Source organism: Rhincodon typus, chromosome 1, assembly GCF_021869965.1.
Source record: "Rhincodon typus isolate 14 chromosome 1, sRhiTyp1.1, whole genome shotgun sequence".
Classification (NCBI taxonomy): Eukaryota; Metazoa; Chordata; class Chondrichthyes; order Orectolobiformes; family Rhincodontidae; genus Rhincodon; species Rhincodon typus.
In genome coordinates this window covers 109,803,974-109,822,154 of record NC_063332.1, presented here as the reverse complement: position 1 = coordinate 109,822,154, position 18,181 = coordinate 109,803,974, and the positions used below count along the sequence as shown (strand labels likewise).

The 18,181-nt window shown below is 41.4% G+C and overlaps 1 protein-coding gene across 1 annotated transcript; it reads left to right on the top strand.

The window, feature by feature from the left end:
• Window positions 1-12,699: 12,699 nt before the first annotated feature.
• Window positions 12,700-17,466, top strand: prdm8b (PR domain containing 8b). The gene is given in 5 exon segments (XM_048601209.1): window positions 12,700-12,806; window positions 13,473-13,708; window positions 14,634-14,865; window positions 15,658-16,158; window positions 16,161-17,466. Coding segments are annotated over 5 exon segments (1,824 nt in total). The 5' UTR covers window positions 12,700-12,709; the 3' UTR covers window positions 16,919-17,466.
• The last annotated feature ends 715 nt before the right edge of the window (window positions 17,467-18,181 follow it).

The window sequence follows — 18,181 nt, the reverse complement described above, 5'->3', positions numbered from 1 at the left end:
ATGGAAGTGAGAGAGGAAATAGCTGGGGCCTTAACAGATATCTTTGCAGCATCCTTGAGCATGGGTAAGGTCCTGGAGGACTGAAGAATTGCTAATGTTGTCCCCTTGTTTAAGAAGGGTAACAAGGATAATCCAGGTAATTATACAGCAGTGTGCCTGATGTCAGTGGTGGGAAAGCTGCTGGAGAAGATACTGGGGGATAGGATCTATTTACATTTGGAAGAAAATGGGCTTATTAGTGATAGGCAGCATGGTTTTGTGCAGGGAAGGCCATGTCTTACCAACTTGATAGAATTCTTTGAGGAAGTGACAAAGTTGATAGATGAGGGAAGGGCTGTAGATGTCATATACATGGACTTCACTAAGGCATTTGATAAGGTTCCCCATGGTAGGCTGATGGAGAAAGTGAAGTCGCATGGGGTCCAGGGTGTACTAGCTAGATGGATAGAGAACTGGCTGGGCAACAGGTGACAGAGAGTTGTAGTGGAAGGGAGTTTCTCAAAATGGAGAACTGTGACCAGTGGTGTTCCAAAGGGATCCGTGTTGGGACCACTGTTGTTTGTGATATACATAAATGATCTGGAGGAAGGTATAGATGGTCTGATTAGCAAGTTTGCAGATGACACTAAGATTGGTGGAGTAGCAGATAGTGAAGGGGACTGTCGGAGAATGCAGCAGAATATAGATAGATTGGAGAGATGGGCGGAGAAATGGCAGATGGAGTTCAATCCAGGCAAATTCGAGTTGATGCATTTTGGAAGATCCAATTCAAGAGCAAACTATATGGTAAATGGAAAAGCCCTGGGGAAAATTGATGCACAGAGAGATCTGGGTGTTCAGGTCCATTGTACCCTGAAGGTGCCAATGCAGGTCGATAGAGTGGTTAAGAAGGCATACGGCATGCTTTCATTCATCGGACGGGGTATTGAGTACAAGAGTTGGCAGGTCATGTTACAGTTGTATAGGACTTTGGTTCGACCACATTTGGAATACTGCGTACAGTTCTGGTCGCCACATTACCAAAAGGATGTGGATGCTTTGGAGAGGGTGCAGAGGAGGTTCACCAGGATGTTGTCTGGTATGGGGGGCACTAGCTATGAAGAGAGGTTGAGTAGATTAGGATTATTTACATTAGAAAGACGGAGGTTGAGGGCGGGACCTGATTGAAATCTATGAAATCATGAGAGATATAGACAGGGTGGATAGCAAGAAGCTTTTTCCCAGAGTGGGGGACTCAATTACTAGGGGTCATGATTTCAAGGTGAGAGGGGAAAAGTTTAAAGGAGATATGCGTGGAAAGTTCTTTACACAGAGGGTGGTGGGTGCCTGGAACGCGTTGCCAGCAGAGATGGTAGAGGCGGGCACGATAGCGTCATTTAAGATGTATCTAGACAGATACATTAATTGGCAGGGAGCAGAGGGATACAGATCCTTGGAAAATAGGTGACAGGTTTAGATAGAGGATCTGGATCGGCGCAGGCTTGGAGGGCCAAAGGGCCTGTTCCTGTGCTGTAATTTCCTTTGTTCTTTGTTCTTCTTTGTCTGTCATTGGGAAAATGCTAGAATTCATTACTAAGGAGGCAGTGAGAAGACATTTAGAAAATATCATCAGATAGCACTGTGAAGTTTGACAGCTTTATTAGAATCTTTGGAGAATGTGTTGAGCAGGGTAGATAAAGAGGTAGATGTAATGTATTTAGATTTCTAAAAGGCATTTAATGAGATACAAATTAAAGGTCATGACACATAATAAGATGTCATGGTGTTCTCAGGAACCACTCCCCCAGGACACCCTGGTCCACATCTCCTTCAGCCCCAAAAACCTCAACCTCATGGCACCTTCCCCTGCAACTGCATGAAGGTGAAACAACTGCCTGTTTACCTCCTTCCTCCCCAGTATTCAAGGGCCCAAAATAACATCAGGTAGCACTGTGAAGTTTGGCAATTTTATTAGAATCTTTGCAGAATGTGTTCAGCAGGGTAGATAAAGAGGAGTCAATAGATGTAATGCATTTGGATTTCCAGAAGGCATTTAATGATGCAAATTAAAGGTTATGACACATAATAAGATGTCATAGTGTTTGGGGTTATATATGTTAGCATCTTGGGAAATTAGCTAATTTGTAGGAAACAGAGAATCAGGATAAAGGGGTACTTGCCTAATTACTTGTGAACTGTGACAGGGATTAGTACTGGAGCCTTGCCTATTTATGACTTGAATGAAGAGACTGGATATATTGTAGCCAAAACAGCTGTTGATACAAAGAATGCAAAGCAAAATAAAAGAAAATTGTTTTTATACCACACGCAACGAGGATACAAATTCTGCAAAGGAATATAGATAGGTTAAGTGAGTGGACAAAACTTTGGTATATGGGGTATATTGAGGGAAAACGTGAGGTTGTCTACGTTGGTGGCAAGATTAGAAAAATGTTATTTATCTGGAGAGAGGCTGCAATATACGGCAGTTCAAAGTGATCTTATATCAAGTCAGTAAACACCTTAAAACTATCCAGCCAGGTGGCCTCCGGCTTCTTATCTAAATGACATGGCTTCCTGTAAAATGCTCACTGTTTTGAATTCACTGTTCAAAATGACTTCCTGAATTACAAATAACTTCAAAGAATTGAAAACTAAAGAACCTTTTTATTCTCCAGTTTCTACCTCCTTCCCTCAAATAAAAACATAGTATGAACCTTAATCACAATTGATCGGAATGGTGAACGTATAATTACAATTGACTTTTTTTTTCCGTTTCCAAACGAAGAACAGGGTGCTTTTAGTTTCAAACTCCGAAATGTGATAGGATTGAATGTCTCTTCTTACACAGCGCCTTTGTAGTCCTAAAATGAAACCTTTCGCAGAAATGTGCGAGTAATGAATATTCTTCAATTACACTTCTATTATTTTGTTTTTCTTCAACACCTTAACGCATTTTCCAAAAATAATACATGTTCATTAAAATGTTCAGTATGTTTAGTTCCTAACTAGGAAGAAAACACTGGTAGCTCCCCAGCGTACAGACTTACTTTGGTGCCAGCTAATCTGAAAGATGGTGCATATGGCATTAAAAAAAGACCCATATGCCAGCCGGGATTTTTGCTGGTTGCGTTCTTTGTGCAATCATTTGAATTTTGCAGCAAGCATCAGTCAGTGTTTCCTTTGCAGGTCTATGAGAAAATAAATAATTTCGCCAGACCATTCCCTATGTGTCCACATCATAGCGTGCCCTGGCCTACATCTGTGAAATCTGTTGCAATGGAATAGTGTGTATTCCCTGGTTAGGTGATTACCAGTCACTGTAGTTAGGTCTCCTAGCGGGATGTGGAATATTATAAGAGGGATACTTGTAAACTTGTAATTGTTTCTCATTTTCATACCTGTTTTATTGACTTAGTCATAGTAACAGATACACTGTTTACATTGGGGTGGGCGGGGATTACTAATGATCCGGGGTTTGTGGTAGATCCTTGGTTCTATGCCGCAATTGCATTCTCCACTTAACAACCGGTCCAGAAATCTAAGTTAAGTGGTAACATAAAATATAGACCGCACATGTAAATTGAGTAGGTGTTATTAACTTGCAGCTGAAGCTTTGCTGACTGATGCGAGACAGCCACTGCCAAAGAAACGGAGCTCCGACATGTTCTTTCAACTCTTCTGCCCTCCACTGGAATTTCAACAAAACGATTTCCAATGCGGAATTCTGCTCCACCAAGACTTTCTTCAATATACATTTTTCGAAATATTAACACAATTAAGTTCTCACCTAATTTGCAACGTTATCAAAACATAGTTTTGTGATTCATCGCGAATAACGTCAAATCTTCGAATTTGGGGTATAGCATTTCTTCCAAATTCAGCGCAGTTTTGAATAATTCTAATCTGTTTGCTTCCATTATGAAATATGGTTTAAGTTCTGAGTTTCTAAGTATCAACAGATGCAAATCTTCAATCTATGACCTGCAAAGTAGATCAACTTAATGCACAATCGTGTCTCCATGTCAATATGATTTTGAAACCAGGCTATTTATTGTTACCTCCCGGCGGGGAGAAAGCGAGAGCAGCAACATGACTGTCTTCCCTATTATAGAGAAGAGAAAAAAGAAAATGCTAATTGCATGTTTGATTCTGTGTGGTCGACAACCCAAGGAGATGTTCAAGATCTCAGCGCAATTGGGCATGACATTGGCTGGCTCAATGCCTAGCTGGTGGACCATGATAACTTCCATTTATGGGTTAACATTTTCATTTCCTCCCCTAAATACTAACATGTTGAACGTTTGCTACAGTCTCGAATTCATCTAACCGAAATGAGCTACAGTTTAGAAAGTCATGTTCCCGCCCACACGCCACGCACGTTCCCTCAATCGAGGTAACTTTAGACTTGCTCTTTTTATTTTTTGGTGTGTATTAAGCCTCCAATTGCACACATCCAGGTATTGTCTTCAGCTAAAGAGGACGGCGTGCTGGATATTTTTATTGCTTTCGTACTCTAAGAACTGAACAACTGATTTATCATAGCAGCACAAACGATCTGGCGTCATTTGGCTGTTTACGATTAGTGGGTAAGTCGAGTTCTACTTATCCACCATAAATTTGTATTAAACAGTCGTGTTAATGTTAAATTAATATTAAGGAGCTCGATAAAGTAGATGTAATTAGAAGCATAATAATTTAGTACAGATAAATGCGCATGAATGTAAAGTTCTGGCAAGTAAACAGGTTGCTACTGCTTCCGAATTTTTGATATAAACTTAACAATAGCACGCTGCCAGACACAGATTGATCTATTACAAGCAATAGGATTCTATTAGCTTTGTATCTAATCATTGGCAATGTTACACTGCAACTATCCTTCTGGTGCATGATATTTGTTGCTTGATGGTTAGCAGTTTCTAGAGTTAAAGAAAGTGTGTGCAACATAAAATATTCATTGGAGGTTATCTTTATTACCGAGTATGATATGTTTTATTTACCAGGTGTTTGCTACAGGATCCTGTCATGATATAAGTACAAGTAATTTGAAGTCTTTTGGCACTGTGATTACTTGAACCACTGGATTTAAACGATTTCCAATGCACTAAATGCTACGGTAACATTCTGTTCTTGAAACATTTAGTTACAGCACGAAGTTGAAAGTTGTAATATCGCACAAACTCCAAGTAGTTTTAAAGGGAAATAACTTCTCCTGCATCTACATATGTAGCACATTCCTGCTTATTAAGGGCAGCTTTGTTTACTTTTCTGATTGAAGAAGATGCGGGGTACAAACTGTGAAGAAAATAGATTTTTTGCTTTATTGAGCAGAGGACGTGTCATTTGAATTCTAACAGTCAAATTATTCAGCAGATTGGTTGCCTCGAAACGACTGATACAGGCAGACGCAGTTGATTACTTTGCAACTGGAGAGACGACAAAAGGCTCAATTTAACACTTCGGAAAGAACAGCCTCCACACTTCTTGCAAACTACTGTTGTGACTTGAAAATATTTTATTGAACAATTGTTCAAGTATACATAAAAAAGGTACGTAGGGTTTTTTTTTTCAATTGATTGTATTGGCTTTATCCCACGCATTATATAAACTAACATTTTAAGTGTTGCTACTTCATGTAAAAAATGTATTAATGCAATGACTTCTGCAAGTAAGTCGTCAAAAGTGATTCTGGCTCGGCAATATAGTGTCCAAATGTATTGGTGGTAGACATACTGTGATCAATATTAAGAAAGTAAAGGTCCAGAAGAGATTGACCAACCAGCCAGTTTTAAATAATATTGGAAGGAAAATGTGAGATGGATTGTCTGGAATGTATTTAACATTTTAATGAATAGACAGTACATTATACTGTTCATCAGAATGAGTACATAAAGATGAGCAATTAAAATGCCGGGACACAGAAAGCTGTGGACCAAGTGCAGGTAAGTGGGGTCAGTGTAGTTGGTGTTAATGGTCGGCATAGACATGGTGGGCCGAAGTGCTTGTTTCTACGCTGTATGAAGAAAGAAAGCTCACAAACGTATGCTCAAAGTCCTGAATTGTTCGGCTTGGTGCAGAGCTAGTCAAGCCATATACCACTCATGATTAATGACGATTAAAAAGACCCAAAAGATTGACGCTCAAATTATAGGCTATCTACATCAGAAATCTGAGATATAGGTATGGTCTAAAATTAATACCTTGGACATTACAGCACAACATATTATCGTTGTTTAAATGCAACGCTATACTTTGTTTCCTAATCCGAAACCAATGCTATCTGACTATCCCCTTTTGTCCACGAACCTGTAACGTACGATACAACCATATTGACCAAGTAAAAGTGAACTGAACAGCGGAAAAAAAGAAAACAGCAATGAATTTGTTCATATTAAACGATATCAAGTTATCTGCTACTCATTTCCTTCTCATGTGAAAGAAGGAAGTTAGACCATTATGGGAAACGCAGAAAGTTCAGTTGTTGGTACGTACTTAAAAACAAACATTTGGACAACATCGTAGCCATCTTTGTAACATGCGCACCACATTTTGACAATTAAATAAGCTGAATAGACCTCTTTTCAACATAAAAATACAAATCGCAATGCACAGCGATTCGCTTTCTTCGCTTTTTACTTACATTGTACAGTTTTCAAAATAAGCAACTTTCATAATCGAAACGCCTATCAATAACATACATACATCATACACATATGTTCTTACCGCACCTAATTCATAAAGGAATGTAACAACTGTAATACTACCATGGAATGACTTTCATTTTTGACTGTTGCATCCATTGCAAATTGTTTTTTGTTGTTTTAAGGGTAAGAGTAACTCCATTAATATGCGAAATGATTAGCTATCATCAGTGTTCGACAAAATGCCACTGATATAGCTGCTGCTCTGCTGGATATTCTTCCCACGACTGAAAACATAGCATTTTTGTTTTACTTATGGAAATACTTACAGGCTATAAGAAATAGTGGGTAAATTAAAATTATTTGACTGTTAGTCAACTATTAAGACTACTAGTATTGACAAAAATGTTCTTGCAGTCTTTCATGATGAGCAATTAGGTAGACAGCTCTAATTACCTATTACATCTCTCCACCCATCATTCAATAGTATTCCTCTTTCATTAGACACGTTTCTGAGATGACAGTAATTTCTTTAAAATAAGGAATCTAAATAATAAAGCGTTGAATTAAAGTAGTTTATCACCGCCAAGGCAAGCACATCTAACCTGAAGGAATGTAAGATGAAGTATGTCATCTATAGAACTATGTGCTTAGTTCATACATGTGGCCATTGCTAGTGAGGAATACTGTAATTGATCAGGTGAAAAGGGCGCCATTCTATTCGGAATTAATAATGGAGTTTAAGCATCGATAAGAGCTGCATATTGCACAGGTAAAGCCTACGAAGATGGTGCAGAGTTAGAGTACCGAATTTTCTTTCGAATTGCTTGTGCAGAGATGAATAAGCACAAAAGCATTGAGTTTGACATGTGTTTCAAGCCGATGTCCTGAATATGTGTGTTGTTTTGTACACGTGAAGTTCTTGAATAAATTAAGTGCCAGGTTAAGTTCAATTTCTGTTTTAAAATAACGTAGCCTTAAGTTATATACACAGCTAACTGTGGAAATCCTAAAACATTCGCACTTCATTTCTCTATGACTGAGCATGTGGAAGCCGCTGTTGAAAGGAAAAGTTTTGTGCAATCAATCTTAGCCCTTTTTACAGTGAGCTGCCCTTGAACCCTCACAGCAGCTGGAACTGATACACTGCAGCTGCGGTCGCAAGATCACCGTCTTGGTAAGACACAGAGGAACAAAACGCACTGAAACCAGTTGGGCACCTACCCGTGGCGTACTATTCCCGATTTAAATTAATCAATTTACTAAAATTGTCATTATATTACCTGTTAATTTACCATATATCCCTTAGAATTAGGATTACTGGTCACAACATCCAAGTCAGACTCTAAGTTTTGTCCACATTCACGTTCATTTTCATTTTGGTAGCGTGTCCCCAACTTATTTGTTTTTTAAACATGACGACCTATCGATACTAGTAAGATTCATGACTGCTCTCCTAGCTAATTACGTTTGGTAGTAAAGGACTTCATTTGAAGGCGGGTGCCGCGCGACGGTAAAGCTGAATCTCAATAAATAGACAGGTACCATTCAAAACAGTTTTCAGCTGTTGCTTTTAGTCAACAAATCTAGTCAAAGTGATGCGCCAGCAGTTAGATCATGTATGCATGAAAAAATAGTAACTTGTTTTATACGAGTAGCCTTGCTTACGATGACACTGGTGGTCCCATGCAGTTGAATTCTTTACCGAGTACTGCGCTAGGTATTAGTTTGCAGCCAGCTTCGGTCCTATCAACCTGTTTAGTGCACGATTGTGTCTCTGCTGTAGCTGCCATCCTTCGTCACACACGTTGCTGTTATAGTGGAGGCAGATGGCTACTGATTGGGTGAGCTTTGTGGCTTTAATACTGAATACTTTATGGAAAAGGGTCTCAGCATGCATCGTTGGTCAGAGGCACAATATGGGATGGGGAGGAGGGAGGAAGAGTGGAGAGGAAGATTTATGACAACGGCCTTTCAGTCGTTTTGTTTGTTTTCTCCCTGGGATATTGCAAAGAAAAGAAAACCAACCACCTTTTGTATATTGCTGTCTTTTTTTTATTTCTCTCGAATTATTTAATCGAAAGGTTTACACTTGACCGTCGCAACTGAAAGCTGATCAAAGTAATCATGCTGGACAAAACAGCTATCTGTTCTTTACCTTTGCTAATTTTAAGTTCTTATGGCAAAACGTACTCTTTGATCATAGCAAAATTAATACCAGAGGTAGACATGAATTGCAAACAGCATGCCGCTGCTGCCAGCATGTGTGCCTGTGCGTTTTCCATTGGGTTCTGCAGGATGAGTTTATTTATTGCTCCTGCAACCCATAGTCATTGCATAAGCACAATAAATTAAAATCAATATTTTCATATTTTTATCCCTACGTGGTGTCGATGGTTTGGCATACAAGCCACTATTAGTTACAGTTTGATGCCCCACTTGAAGCCCCATTTTATTCATTACTCTCTAATTCAGCGTAGAGTTTTCGTAATTCTGAAAACACAGCAGCGGCAAAATAATATTTTGAGTGACAGCTTCCAGATTTCACACTTGATTCAGAAAATGCATTCATTGAAGAGATAATGTAGCCACTGAATTGTTTATGTAGCAACATCCCAAGCGTAGTACTGCTGGTGTTCATTATAATGGATTTATTTAGCTCGTGTTATACAATAAACTACAATACTGAATAAATAGTATATAAATCGCAAGCTTACAGAAAATGTGTACTGTTTTCTGAGTAGAAATCTACATGAAGGTATAAGGCACAGTATAATTACAGTTGTTCTGATTTAAATATTCATGAAAGGATTGTGAATACGGGTATGTGTCTAAATATATAGTAATGAGAAATGTTTATATGTGTTCTCATATGCATTATGCATCTGCTGCATGTGTATATGTCTGCATATATTTATATACGTCCATATGTGTATGCACTTTTTTGTTAGTGCTACATGTCGGGACGTCTGTGCGTTCAGTCGAGACATTCAAGTGGGTTTTGGATGGTTATGTGAATAGGAATAAAGTGCAAGGATATGGAGAAATGTAGAACTTGGTAGCAGGTAATGATGTACGTTTGAAGAGTCAGTGTGGGCACGATGGGCCGAATGGAGTTCTGGGCTGTGTATGTGTGTATATACCTAATATGTATAAATAGTTCCATCATTCTATAAGTTGGCGTAAATTCAAATGTATATTTCATGTATTCAAACAGCAGACATCCAGGTTATAAACTATTCAGAATAGATTTAGATAGTAAAATTTGTATTTCTACCCCCCTCCCCATTAATCAAGTCCTTGCTATATTGTCTGCTAGTGTTTCCTCCCGAGCCGAATTTATAAGCAGTAGTTGTTACTGATTATTTGCAATTGCCTTCCATTCTCAGCGCAAGGCAAAGAAGAAGGTCCCAAATACACCTTAGCCAGAGCGGGAAGCAAACTCGTGGTGAACCGCGCGCATCTCACCAACTGAGAGAATCAGTCTCCCAACATTCAAATTAAGTGGAAGAATTTGAAGCCCTGTGATTCTCTCAGTTCTTACAATAATGAGAGCTCTGTTAGCACCTGATACAGTAATGGCTCTTTAATTTCTATGAAGGGTGAAGCCTTTTATCATCCTGAGCTGTTAAGATAAAAGTTTGGATATTCGCGATATTTGCAAACTTAGCCCGCGCAACGGCGTGAAATATTCAGTGGAGGTCGATAATCAAAAAAGGCGACAACTCTGCCAAAAACACCAATCCCAAATCTCTTTCTGTCTGTTGGCATTGGCGCTTTTACAATACGTGTAATTACAGATTACGTCCGACTGGTAGAAAATTAATTTTATTAATTACCATATTATTCTGCAGTTAATTAGAAGATCTGGCAGCTGATAATGCATTAGAAGTGGCAAAAACAATGCGTTGAGCATTGCGTTTTCTAAAATCTACATAGGATTTTCAGTATTATTTTCGATTATTTACTGCATGGATCTCGATTATTCTGATGACGGTTTCCAAAGCAGACAAGTAATTTATGGAGAATCTTTTATTGCAAGTTACCTTAGCATTCAGGAAGGGCACACGTTGTATATAATACGCTTTAGCTGCACATGAATCACTCATATTTCCAAAAAGGCTCTGGTTTCAGGTGGGAGGAAACTCACTTTTTGCTGTTTCTCATATGACAAAGTTAGGCAGTACCTGACTCGAAATGAAAAATAAACCCTTAGCTCTTTATTTTCTACAACATAAGGAAAGCCCTGCAGCAGCGGTCAGGATCAGTCATCCCGAGTCACTTTTGAAGTAAATGTTTAGTGCATTCGAGACAAAACAAAACAATTGTGTCCGATGGAAGTTTATGGTCCGTAAATGTTATCTGCCGTCGGTGTAAAATGAGGAATGGTATCACACACACCCACCCACCCCCGTCCCCAGGCAGCGTGTGTTTGTGTTGTCGCCTCTGTTTTGGATAATGCTTATTTCATGCCCTCAAATGGTGAAATTAGGCTCATTATTGATGTATAATCGGTGCAGTAGGGTGGTGGGGGTGAAGGGACGGCCGAGACCTCCCGCTCTTCCCTCAGCTTCCTTTCAGCTCCTGGGTCCGGGGAAGGCTTGGAGAGGGGGGATGGGGAGCCTCCTCCAGCTCACACCCAGCGCCCCCGTCCGCCCGCGCGCCCGCCCATCCCGCGCGCTGCCCAGTGGAGCGCCGGCGCTGACGAGGCGAGCACCCAATCGGACCTGAGCGAGCGAACTTCCGCTTTGTGTGTGTGTGTGTGTGTGTGTGGATGGGCGCGTGCGCGGACGCGCGGCAGGTGCGGAGGGGCACGAGCCGCCAAGCGGGTGCCCGCTGGCCAATGGGGAGCAGCAGGAGCGGGTGGTTGGCTCGTGGGTGGGGGAGGGGGGGGGGGCTGGAATGTCACGCGCCATTGGACAGATGATCTCCACCAAAGTGTCTGCCACTTACGCTCGGGCCCATATGTAACTCTGCACGGCTCCTCTCTCCCTCTCTCTGTTTGCAGCGGAAGCGCAACATCCCCCGTCACTTTCACCGACGATGCCACAGCACTGACAGCACAGAGAGAGAGAGAGCGAGAGAGAGAGAGAGACCGCGCTGCGTCTTCCAGCTGCTGCACCTGCACATATCCCGTCCCAAATAAAGAGCAAAGAAAGAGATCCTTTAAACAAAACACGTTGTTTTTGTTTTCTCTCCCTCTCTGGTGAGTCTCTACTTTTTTTTTGTGTGTTGTTGTTGTTGTTGCTGCTGTTCTCCTTAGCCCCAAACGCTGATTTGCTGTGCTGAGGATTGAAAGCAATGCATATTCATTAAGACGTCTTTATTTATTTATTTTCGGGACAACCCCCCCCCCCCCCCACCCACTACCAAGCGACGCGCAACCTCATTCACAATAAAATATTGGTGAAATGAGTTTGCATCTTTATTCGCTCGCAAACAAAGGTATATGGGGAGGCCGAGTGCAATGCGGAGGAGAGCTTTTTCTTTCATCAGGTAAGGCGTATAAGCATCACTTTCTGTGAAGTATAGCGGCAGGTTTTGGTGAGGAGCTTCGCTGCTGCGCTCAAGCGTTGTTCGTGGACTCTTCAAGTTCAGCAAAAGCCCATTTGTCCTCTTGGCTCGGTTCATATCGTGTTAATGATTTCAATGTTCATGTAGAGTGAAAGGCTGCACTGGGTGACTGCCAATTGATTAGAATCGGTGGTTACTCATTCATTAGTAATATTTTGCAAGTGAAAAGGACGTTATTTGTATTTGAGGCGGAGGGTGCGGGTTATAAAGGGATTGTCTTTGTCTTCAACTTTCTTTTCTTCAGATGTAGATGCGAACACAGCTGATTTATCGGACCACGACCATAGCATATGTTACATGTTCACCGTCTTTATATTGCCTATTTTTATTTTTAAAGCCCTAGATTGAGGGCTGGATCTAAATCTTCGTGGTAGAATCTTGGATTGGCCAGGACATTGTACAATGCCATCGAATTCTATTTGATCCAATCGTCCAACTCAAACCTGGGGCTTTGACAGAAGCCCCGACACTGGAGTGAGTCAGGAAATTGGTGCTGAGCGCATTCAAACCTTGGGATGAATAGCAGCGTCGCAAAACTCCCCTGCTTCCCACCCCGTCCAATTCAGATTTCACAAGCCACATTTGACCGAATCTCTCCCTGTGTAGAACAAGGTAACTGGGATTCATTCTCATCATAAATAACCGTGTCGAGGTAAAATAATTAACTCTGCTTGCTGCTTTTAATTAAAGTCTCAGAGGGAAAGGGTTGTATTATGGTAATGAGATGCGCGGACGAAGAAGACATACGTTCTTTCTTGTAGAAAAGATCTAAAGGTTATCCGACACCAAATCACTGAAAATGACAGGAGCCTCTCAGTCCATTTCACTTGCACTTCCAGACACATTTCTTGTTGAGAAATGGTTTCGTCTGCGTTCAACCAAAATAATAGATCGAACTGGGAAACCAGGCAGGTACCAATGCACTTTGGCAACGTTGAATTGGGCATTTATCGAAACACAACCAATTTTCATAAAATCTGCGCGAACAGTAGTGAACATAGGTGACAGAAACAAACAAGTCTTGCTGGGGTGTCAACATTAGAAATATTTTGGAATTGGAACTTTAGTTCTGTAAAAATGGCTACGGTGCTGAGCAGACTCATCTTCGCTTGTACTGATTTCATGAGACCCAAGTTTGGTACAGGAGTCTCGCAAATGAGACCTGAATTTATAATTAGGACGATCGTTACTGTCGATGTCTTTTCTTCATGCTGAAGCGTTTTGACTTCTGCAGGTCTTTCAGCACCGAGATGACCTTTTTCTTTCCTTTTCTCGCAGAACAAGCCTTCACGATGGAAGATCCAAATGCTCACAAGGGTTTTTGGGAGAGCGATGCCAGCAGAGCTGTCCAGCAATGTCTAACCAACATTTTCACCAGCGTCTATACAACCTGTGACATTCCAGAAAATGCCATCTTTGGACCCTGCGTGCTGAGCCACACATCCCTCTACGACAGCATCGCTTTCATTGCTCTGAAATCAACCGACAAAAGAACCGTGCCCTACATCTTTCGGGTAGGCTCAGTTTTAATTCTCTCCTTTGCTCCCGCCTCCCTCTTTTGGACAATATCCGATTTCCTCTGGCACCAGTATTGCTACTTTTTTTCTCACCTATTGACCTCGCGTTGCACTTTCTCCGTTCTTTTTTTATCTAAGTATTTATCTTCCCCTGCCTGGTTTATTTGCGTATTTCCTTTCCGTACACGTTGCCTCTCCCTCGTTCCCTGGCATCTAGCTGAGTCCTTCCTTGACTCTCCCGCACTAGCACAGAAACGGCGCTGAAAACACACAGCCGACGCCGGGCAACAGCGGGTTATGCCTAGTATGATCGTGACTGTCAAATAGAAAATACAGAGAAAATCCTGCCGAAGGCCCGCCTGTTATGTTGGGCACTAAACCTTCCGTCCTGCGATCGATTTATTGGGGGTTATAATCCCTGGCAATACAGCTGATAGAGGGTTTCCTTCACATTGTGCTCCCCACCACACTCACCGACCCACCATTTAAATAATGTTTTCTCGCAGACATTTAGCGTGCTAAATTGTTTCGCAGTTTAAAGACATGTGTAAGAAATACAAAACAGTAAGCACGATGTACTCTTAAAGTTTACGGATCTTGAAATCTGACCGCGATTTATTGCAGAATGCTTAAAAGTACTGGCTGAAATGTATCAAGTAAATCACCACTTCATTTACTTTCATGATATTCAGCAATAGCGCACATTATCCTGCTAAACAGGACAGCAGACCTTGAGGTTCCTTATTGTTAAATGATTCTGCATAATGCCTGGGAATCTGCAATGAGATCCCAAGTTAATTTATGTGATGTGGAATGTGCGAGAGGCCGTCTGCAGCGAGAGACAGCACACATCAGATCATTGGTAATTGGCCTGTATCCATCACGCATGTGGCTCATATCCTGCTTTTGCATTTTACTGTAGGTGGATACTTCAGCAGCGAACAGCTCCTCCGAGGGCTTAATGTGGCTCAGACTAGTCCAGTCGGCCAGGGATAAAGAAGAACAAAATCTGGAGGCATATGTGAAAAACGGCCAGTTGTTTTATCGATCTCTGAGGCGGATTGACAAAGATGAAGAATTGCTTGTGTGGTATGGGAAAGAACTGTTGGAGCTGCTGCTTCTCAGCAACGTCCGGGCACAGGCCAAAATAAATGGTGAGCTGCGATTTATAATGGCTCATAGTGCAGCTCCTCCCATATACACACTCACATTACGATAGGCAACACAGCCTAGCCATATCAGCGGAGATAACCGCATTATTCCGTAGTCAGTTCGCACTTTTGAGGTACTTATGTACAGATTATGTAGTCTCCTACAGATTTGCCACAAGATTACTAATGCAATAAATAGGTGGATAAATACATTAGTTTCAATTGTTTAAACTGATGAAACAACCTAGTAAGAAGGATGGGTGATGATACATAGATGGATAGACAGATGGGTAAGTGTGTGTGTGTGTGTGTGTGTGTGTGTGTTTTGGAGCTGTGAACAGATTAAAGTAAGGATAGTTAGACTGGGGAATGGATGACCTATTTCATGTGGTTAACTACATAGGCAAGCACAACAGTGAACAGAGTTACACAAGGAGAAATGAAGTGACATAAAAGCAAAATTCTGGGGTCGCTGGAAATCTGAACTAAAGCAAAAAAATCCTGCCAAAAACTCAGCTGGTCTGGCAGCATCTGTGGAGAGACAGAAAGGTTAGGTGACCTTTCATCAAGAATAAAATGATCCGGTTAGCATTAGTGAATTGCCTAAGAAGAAAAGGTCAACGCAATTATTATAATGACAATGAATTATTTATCCTGTAAATGAAATATTTTGAACACTTAATACGTGTGCTTTTAACCTTATGATTTTTAGCCGGATGTTAAATTAGTGAACGCTGGAAGACAGTTGACTTGCAGGAGTGTGCAATCTCATTTGAATATACTTCATTTACACAGGATCTTCGCCTTACACATGCCTGCACTGCAGCCAGCGATTTCAGTGCGAATACCCCTTCCTAGCACATTTGCGATTCCGCTGTCAGAAGAAGCTGGGCTGCATTGCCACGGACGAGAACATCAAGATCAGCGGAGACCGTGAGCATCAAACTGTTGACGGATCAAGTGTTAAGTTCAGCCGATCCGAGCGACTATCGGCCTTTGCCAATGTCGAAAATACTAAAACCATCACGGATTTTCACAATCTCGCCAGAGATATGGAAAATCCGAGAGAGAATGCGAGGAACCGTCGAGAAACTGAAAGCATAAATGAAAATAAAAGAAAGTACGACGAGGCGGAAGAAAAGACTCACAATGTACTCCACACTGCAAAACTGTCCGAGAGAACACTGTCTATCCCAAGAGAAAATCTTTCCTGTCCTTCCCAGCAGTTCAGAGGAGGTTACTTCAACCTGAGAGAAAATGGAAGGCTAATGGCACCATCCAGCCCTGAGGCTGCAGATGCCAGCGGAGCGGCTTCCTTGAAGTGAAACCAACTTCCCTGAATCTTAAACAGATCCCGAAAGACAGTGTTGCCGACATAGACAACAAGAATGGTGCAGGCCCCATCAGCAGCTCTCCCGAGAAGCCGCTGGACATCAAGTCTGTTCTGACTGAAACACAAGTCCCTTCCTGCCTGGACAACATTGCCATGGGCAGTGCGTTTCGGAGCGTCTCCCAGCTTTGTGGCAGCGAGGAAAGGAAGAGTGCATTTTCTCAACCAGCCAGGTCGTTTACCCAGCTCTCTCCACTCTTGGTGTCCCAGAAAGTGATTCCTGGCTTGGAGTGTCATCCTGCGGTCGGTGACTCTGCGAGGCTTTATCCAGCCAATGCTTTAACTGCAAAGCTCCAGAGCGCAGAGGTGAACGGCAATTGTACCATGCAAGGGGGCCTGGCTAAACAAAGCCCTTTCGTCTATGCCACCGCCTTCTGGCCGAAGACTTCGGGGCCCATTCAGCTGCAAGTCCCATCCGCACTGACCCTCCTTCCTCCTTCATTCACATCCTTTTGTTTACCCGCGCAGAACTGGTGTGCCAAATGCAACGCTTCTTTTAGAATGACATCCGATTTAGTGTACCACATGAGATCGCACCACAAAAAGGAGTACGCCATGGAGCCGCTGGTGAAAAGACGAAGGGAGGAAAAGCTTAAATGTCCCATTTGCAATGAATCCTTTAGGGAACGTCACCACCTCTCCCGGCACATGACCTCTCATAACTGAACTGTAAGTGTATGGCAGCTTATCATGTCAACTCGAGACAACTCAAAAACAAACTAAGGGAAGAGGAGATTGTGATGCACACATTATCACTTTACATTGAACATTTTGTACTTCCCACAAAACAGTATACAAATGCGTTTTGTCATAACTTTATTTCAATTTAAATGCGTTTCGCGCTTACGGAAGTTTGGAAGAGCAATATATGGTATTATCATATTTAAGGACAGAATTTTATTTTGGATATAAGAAAAGTGAGAGAATGGATTTCAGTTTATTGACCTCATTGATACATTCCAATGTCATTAAAATAATGAAGGCTGTACCAGCGCGAGCTGCAAACGCGGAAGGCTGGAAAAAGTGCATGTCAGAACGGTAGATACAACACCAAATACAGGCGGGAAAGTACCGAATCTACATTTCTCTTTTGTAAATATTTTCGTTTTAAAAATCAAATGTACTATTTTGTGCCAGTGATAAGAAGTCTCAATAGTTATTGTGTTTCTCACTCTTGGCGAAATTTACGAATCTTGATAGTTTATCTGGTCATTTTGGCTGGCTTCAACAATAAATAGCTTTATTTTTACTTGACCAAATGTATGCGTGTATGTAGTTATTCAAATTAGTCGCTAAATCATCTTGTTTTACCGAAGAAATCGCCATAATTATCTGCAAAGAAATAAAAATGCAATGGGTTAATTGAGTGGCTCTTGCAGGAAGTCGGCACTGGTAAAATGGGTTTCCTATAATATAACAATTTCAGGATTCCATGGTTCCAATCATTTCGGACAGTTTCTGCCCACGGAATCACTAAAATCACTACTCACTCAGGGTTGAAGGTACACGTCACGCTGTGACACTGTCCAGCGTAGCGTTGTGAAATGCATTAGCTTCACATCGGCAATTAGAATAAGGTTACATACACATTGTGGTAAGCGCTGCCTGAACGATAACTACTAAATAAATATCGTTTCAATTCGAGCCCTCAAACAACTTCACAACTGGAGACTGACCCGAGAAATTTAGACTTTACTGTAAGATCAGGAAGATGAACAGCTGTTTAAAAATCCCATTCTCTTTAACAAGCTTGTTACAAGTTTAACTAAGGATTAACGTTGTGTGGTAGATATTAGAGGTCTCGTGTAAACTGGCCTGTGTCAATGTTCAGCGAAGCCCAGAACAAGCCCAGTCAAGAGCTGCCCTCTCAGATCTATAGAGAATGTGATTATTTAAGTAAGCTTCCAATTAATGGGATTAATGTGAAAC